Here is a 7,294-nt window from a genome sequence, read left to right on the forward strand (position 1 = left end):
CTCTACAAAATTTTCCCCATTGCTTCATAACTTGAGGATGCGTCCATAAATAATGAATAGCGTTCCTAATTGGTTGAATATATATGCCTAAACTTTTTAGTCCATCTTGAACACACAAATTTAAAATATGACATGTGCATCTAATATGAAAAAATTTACCACCTAGTGATGGTTTACATATTTCAATAAGCTCACTAATACTAGAAGTATTTGCACTAGCATTATCAAAAGACATTGAAAAAACTTTGGTAGTTAGACCATATTCTTTTAAAATAACAAATATAAGTTGCGAAATATTTTGTGCCGTGTGTGATTCGTTGAAACATCTATATGCAAGCAACCTTTTTTGAATGTTCCAATTATTATCAATCCAATGACATGTAATACCCATATATGAACAACTTTGCCAATGATCACTCCAAATATCGGAACACAAAGAAACTTTATTATTCAAACTATAAAATTCCTTAATTAATTCTTTCTTTTGATCAACGACTAACTTTTTCATTGTGCGTTTGAGACTATTTCTTGGAATACGTCTAATAGAAGGATTTGCACTTGTAGAAAGCCAATTTTCAAAAGATAATTTATCGCTAAAACTAAAAGAAAGTCGTTCAACCGCACAAAATTTAGCCGTTTCTTCTCTAAATCTAGCTTCGTTATATTTAAATAGTTGAGATTCATTACCCGATTGAGAAGAGAATGCCGGAATTTGAGTTTGAGCACGATCAATCCCAATTTCCACCGGATGATTTTTTTCGATATGTCGCGTCAAAGTTCCATATCCACCTTCTTGTTTAAATTTGTAACATTTTGAACAATATTTGCATTTGGCTTGCAAATCATCGGAGGGAAGCGTAATCTTCTCGAAGTGTTTGGTGAAGATATCGGATGTCGGGCGAGGCACCGTTCGAGTTTGTCTTTGAGAGGCCGCCGGATCGTTCATACTTTCTTGACTTGCATGATGACGTGGTGGTGGTTGTTGTTGTTCAACTTGTTGTCTTTGTTGCGCCTCTTGTCGAATTTCTTGAATTTCATCATCGGAATATTCAAGATCAAATCCATCGACATTGAATTGAGGATACTCGACCTCGGGTGGTATGATGCTCTTTTCCTTTCCTTTTCCTTTGTCACCCCTACGACTTGATCCCGCTCCGGACATTTATAATTGTATAAATATGAAAATAAATTAACAATTAACAATATACCAATAATCAAAACTTGATATTTGTGATAATTCAAGAAATTAAAATAAATTGAGAATAGAGAGAATGAAGAGTAAATTGTGTAAACAAAATGAAAGAGGGTTGGGGGATATTTATAGATAAAGAATAAAAAATAGATTTTTTTTTAAAAAAAAAAAAAAAACCGGCCGACCCGGCGGGTCTACAACGGCCACGAAATCCTGGCCGTTGAATGGTAGTGGTCGTTGGATCATGTGGCGCCCGGATGGGCGCCACGTGTCCAACCCGGCGGATTGGACCGCCGGGTTCCCGGTTTTCCTAAGAGAAAACCGGAACCGGACCGCCTATGGGCCGGTCCGGTTCCGGTTCCGGTTTCGGGTCGGGCCCGTTGACCACGGGCCGGTTCCGGTCCAGGTCCGGGCCCAACCCGGCCCTTGGCCAGGTCTACATACTAGGATGAAACTTTCTTGTTCTTTGGAAAATGCTATTGAAGATTATTTTGTGACGTCAAATATTTATGTTTCCGGTATGTCATATGATAAAGAAGTTTGTGATCATATTTATGTTTCCGGGATGTATCACTTTTTAAATAGAAAATATTATTTTTTTTGTTTCAAAGAATTAGTTTGTAACATATGCTTATTTGACATAAGAAGTATAATTTTTCGGTAAACGACATTATGTATTATTTTTTGAGTCAAAAGTGTCCGTTTTTATGTTAAAATTGTTAAATTTTAAGTCAGAAGTATTACTATTTTTGCTAAGAGTATTACTTTTTAACAAATATTACTTCTAACGTACGCTAATTCGACATAAAAAAATATTATATGAATGATATTAAGTATTAGTTTTTATGACAAATATTTAATTTTTATGTTAACAGTATTACTTTTTATATCAAAAGTGTTACTTCTAACGTAGATTAATTTGACATTACATGTATTATTTTTTCTGTTAAAAGTATTATTTTTTATGTCAAAAGTCGTAATTTTAACGTATGTTAATTTGACATAAAAAGTATTATTTTTTTAATATTAAGTATTAATTTTTATGACAAAAATATTACTTCTACTAAAAAGTATTAATTTTTTTGTCAAAAATATTAATTTAACAAATGATAATCTGCCATAAAAAAAATATTATGTCAAAAGTATTAATGTTTCTACTAAAACTATTATTTTTTATTTCAAAAATATTGCTTCTCACCAATGTTAGTTTAACATAACAAAATATTATTTTTTATGTAAAAGTATTACTTTTTTCTGCTTAATGTATCATTCTTTATGCCCAAAGTATTATTTTTTTGGTCAAAAGTATTATTTTATGATACAATTATTCTTACATATGCCAATTTGAAATAAAAAAAAATCTTTTTTTTTTATGTTAAAAACATTAGTTTTTATGATAAACGTATTAGTTTTTATGTAAAAAATATTAATATTCTATGTTAAGAACTTTAGTCGAGTTTACCTATGTCGTAAGATATATACAACATAAATAATGGGATGTACACATCAAATTTACAAGAACCGTATCATATAATGATAAATTAATCAATTTATTCATGCTACACGAGATACAATCTCAACTGTTTGTACCATATATAATCTTAACCACACTTATATTCCGTGAACTAGATGAAAGTTTAATTTTGAGTGAAAGGAAGCATATTGTATTTCTTTAGTTTCACGTTTTATAATTTTGAGTGAATAATGCACAAGTTCATGTTTCAGAATCCAATTGGCAATGCAGTAGATGAATTGTTAAAACTTTCAAAATTTAAAACTTCCTGACCAACAAAACTTAGAGATAGTCCATAGAATGTTGAGGTACTAGTTTCAAAAGCATCTTTGAGTACTAGTTTCAAAAGCAGCTTTGAATAATTCTCAACCAAAAACAAATCAGAATCAAGTAAGGTAACACATTCAGTGAAATCAGAACCACGCCTTCCAACATTGTAATGCTGATCAGAATCAAGTTCCCACAGAGCTACTTTACCCTGTTGTGACTGAAAATATCCCAAAAACCTGCACATTATAAGAAGAAACAGAAGCAAGCACTGCACATTAAGCTGGAAATGTGGTAATCATAATAGTTGTGATACTAGACATGTACTACACCCAAAATGTGTCTGAGAACTTATTTGGCGAGATAGATAAATTAGAAAATTAACCAAGTTAACTCTGATATCTTTCATTAACAATTTGGGAGAACCAATTGGCTTACACATTAATGGCATCTTGTTTCTCCGCATCCATTTAAGTATTACTGTAATATCGTTGAAGAGTTCTCAAAAACTCCTGGGATTGAGCCATCACTTTCCATTGACCTCTTCTTTCCGAAATATCTGTTTAATATAGCAAATGTGGAGTGCTTGTCGTGTGTCATGATTCTGAGGCAATAACATTTAATGCACTGTAATAGATAAGAAAACCATAGGCTTCAACTGAATAATCAAGCAGAAGATAAATGAAGGGAAGGACGACACAGATGTACATCTTAACACAGATTACAACTTTTCCTCAGAGGCATGGTTGACACCAATTCCTTTATGCAAACGAAGAATCTGCTTTTGGCTCCTCAGCAGGAAGATGATGATCAAACATAACCAACCTACTGGTTAGTGGTTCCTATATATCTGAATCAAGGCAAGCAGACTAAGTTTTAACTATTGTTAACTAACAAAAAGTAAAATAATTTTGAAGTGGCATACAGTAGTGATTAAGGCGAGCAAACTAAGTTTTAACTATTGAAAAAAGATCCTCATTTCTCTCATAAAGAATTTGTCAAAACAAATACGAAAAAAGGTAACTCATCAAGGAAAAAATCCTACCCACTCAATTCCAACAATTTTGAAAGAAACACAAATATGTTATTTATAATTTCTGGCTTCAAGAGTTTGAAAGTGAAAGTCAACAACCAGTGATGCAAAGCTATAAACTATAATTACTGGTTTCGAGAGTTTGAAAGAGGAAGTCAACAACCATTGATGCATAGCTATAAACTGCGACAAGACAAATATCCCTCAAAGAAATAAACTCATTCATGAGCAACATGCAGTGACAAATAAACAACTCAAGATTACATTTCAAAGCAAAAATCCTCCGCGTCGATTCCTTTTTCACTTGTTTTTTCCTGCCACATTCAAAATTCCACTTCCAGAAATCTATACAAAGGTAGAGGACTTGAAGAAATAATGACAAATAAAGACTAGTTTCTATAAAATCTTTCTCAGTGACTATAGCACAAAAAAAAACTCTGCAAAACAATTAAACAGTATGTCCTCGTACAACAAATGTGGATCAAAATCATTCCTAATGTAAATTCAAAATAAAGAAACAAACCACTTTAAAGAGATCCAAATGACAAAAACAACATAATGAATCCTCCCAGCAACCAACCCACTGCGCCGAATCGTCCCTTTCTGCAAATTTTCACTTGCACAACTAATTGCAGCAATCAAATCTCATAACTCAGACTAGCGAACCATGATCAAAATCAACAAAAAAAACCATCAATCGGAAACCAATTCCTACGCAGTGGATGATCCAAGGGTAAAAAAAACGACCAGAAACATATATTTAAGCCCACAACACAAAAAAGAAACCTAAATCCATAGAAAATTCCCAAAATAAAACGACTAGAAATGGAAAAAAATAAAAAGAAGATGAGTGTAAAAATTACCTCGATGCAATTCTGCAAAAACTTGATTCATTGACAGACACAAGTTTCCGCCATTTTCAGTTCCCTTTTCAAGAAGCTAACAGAGCACTCAAAAGCAGATTTCAGCAAGCTAAAGACGATCGAGAAGATTCGGCGCTTCACTGAAATCGAACCGGAACGGGAGCGAAAAATGCTAGGTGGGATTTGAAGATTCGAGATGGGCTTGGAATTCTTTGTTGAAATCACACGCAGATAATGGAGTTTCACCTTTAGTGTGAAGAGTGAAATCGAAGGCAGGGCTGGAATTTTGGCCAACCACTTTTGTGAGCAGAGGTATCGATTAACTTGAGAAATTGGATTAGAATTTGGGGAAGTGTTTGTCTTTATCTTTTAACACAAAAAAACATACCAAACAAAATCAAGTTTTTATCCCAACACTGAATATCCATCTACACAAAGCAAATAATCCTTCAAATATGACATCCATTGATAATCCCATCCTATCTACCAAGGTATTCGTATCATGAATCTTCGCAACTACCCCTCGATATGAAATATATGTATCAATTTACAAGGAATTTAATTTCTCGCCTAGCGATTTCATTCATGAATCTTCGCAACATACAATGTCGAAAACAAACAAAATATTAAGCCGGAAGAAAAGAAACATGATCGAGTCTACAAGAATTAAAACCCAAACGAAGGCAGAGAATATAAAAGGCTACGGAATCAGAAGTGGCCGCCGTTCAAGGCCATGCCCAGTTCAAAGCACACATATGCATCAATACAAGCATACAGTATTTGGTCAGCACTCAGCCACCGCTCATCCCATCCGCTCATCGTCACTTCCCGCGGCTTCTCCATCTCTTTCCCCAGCACAACTCTCGCCAACTCCTTCAGCCCTGAATTCCTCAAATTCTTTCTTCCACAAATATTCGCCGCCGGCTCCCTCAAATCAACCCAATAAGTATGGAACCCAATCCCATGAGTTTCTTGGAGCTTCTCCAAATCATCGTTGATGCCCACCCCCACGAATGTGTGGTTGGGATCCGACAAAAAACCGGCCAGAGAAGTGGGGATTCCCGGGGAGTGAATGAGCTGGAAGATGAGACAACGGCTGCCGACACATAGCTGTAGAGTGGCGGGTGGGTTTTGGATACCGCGGGTGTAGGAGGGACGCCACTCGACATCGAGCCCCACGATGAGTTGGCCGGGCCAGTAGACATACATGGACTTCACTTCAGAGATCCACTGGGACACCACCGTGGGATCGTGTGTAACGGTAGTGTGGATGCAGTCGCCGGAGAAGAAAACGTCGTAGGTGCTGTGGTTGATTGGAAACATGCTGGCGGCCATCAATTGTTTTTGGATTTGACTTTAATTCTTCTTTATTGGAATGAATATATATATATATAGAGTTTTGCTATCCTGCCCACCTACCGTGCCCACCTAATGTGCCCACCATGAGGTGGCACTCAACTATTGGACACACAATTCATCACATCCAATAGTTGAGTGCCACATCATGGTGGGCACATTAGGTGGGCACGGTGGGTGGGCAAGATAGCAAAATTGTATATATATATATATATATATATATATATATATATATATATATATATAGAGTTTTGCTATCCTGCCCACCCACCGTGCCCACCTAATGTGCCCACCATGAGGTGGCACTCAACTATTGGACGCACAATTCATCACATCCAATAGTTGAGTGCCACCTCATGGTGGGCACATTAAGTGGGCACGATGAGTGGGCAGGATAGCAAAATTGTATATATATATATATATATATATATATATATATATATATATATATATAGAGGAGTTTCAGCTGCCCAACAATTCATGTCCACCTCATCTTCGACTACTAAAATTTGGTATCGGATTTTAGTAGTTTTTTTATTTTTCGCATCACTAAAACACGGTACCGAATTTTAGTGGTTGGGGACGAGTTGGGTATCATTGGTTGGACAGCTGAAAATTTATATATATATATATATATATATATATATATATATATTAGGTTTTTGTTTCAAAAAATTTGTGATAAATTCCTAATAACAAATATGTATCTCTCCTCGGTTTCTGTTTCAAAAATACTTTGTTCTCAATCTCTGACAAAAGACTGCTCTTTGTTTCAACTCCCTATTTTGGCCAATTTACCGAGATGCCCCTTACTCTTAATTTTCAAATAAAAAAAAAACAGAAAATAGGGACGATCGGTGGTTTTCCTTCCTCACCCAACCGATTCTTCTCGCAAGGAAAGAAGTGATCTTTGGCGACAAGATTTTCATCTCAAAAAATGGCACCGATGACGAAACGAAACAGACATTCAAAATATAAGTCAGTTGAAGAAGCTCGTGGAGTGAGGAAGGAAAAGACATCGGGTACTCTGAAAAAGTCGAATAAATCGAAAATAGGTGAACCATGTTTTC

At 35.3% G+C, this 7,294-nt stretch overlaps 2 protein-coding genes across 2 annotated transcripts; both read right to left on the reverse strand.

The window, feature by feature from the left end:
- Window positions 1-2,853: 2,853 nt before the first annotated feature.
- LOC140887612 (uncharacterized) lies at window positions 2,854-5,159 on the reverse strand. Its single transcript, XM_073294985.1, has 3 exons — window positions 4,869-5,159; window positions 3,411-3,822; window positions 2,854-3,211 (listed from the first exon to the last, which is right to left on the reverse strand). The coding sequence occupies exons 2-3, from the start codon at window positions 3,440-3,442 to the stop codon at window positions 2,914-2,916; spliced, it is 330 nt and encodes a 109-aa protein (XP_073151086.1). The 5' UTR covers window positions 3,443-3,822; window positions 4,869-5,159; the 3' UTR covers window positions 2,854-2,913.
- A 151-nt stretch (window positions 5,160-5,310) lies between these two features.
- Window positions 5,311-6,218, reverse strand: LOC140887611 (3'-5' exonuclease-like). Its single transcript, XM_073294984.1, has one exon. It carries the CDS (start codon window positions 6,201-6,203, stop codon window positions 5,577-5,579), a length of 627 nt encoding a protein of 208 aa, XP_073151085.1. The 5' UTR covers window positions 6,204-6,218; the 3' UTR covers window positions 5,311-5,576.
- Between the last annotated feature and the right edge of the window lie 1,076 nt (window positions 6,219-7,294).

Source organism: Henckelia pumila, chromosome 3, assembly GCF_033568475.1.
Source record: "Henckelia pumila isolate YLH828 chromosome 3, ASM3356847v2, whole genome shotgun sequence".
NCBI lineage: Eukaryota > Viridiplantae > Streptophyta > Magnoliopsida > Lamiales > Gesneriaceae > Henckelia > Henckelia pumila.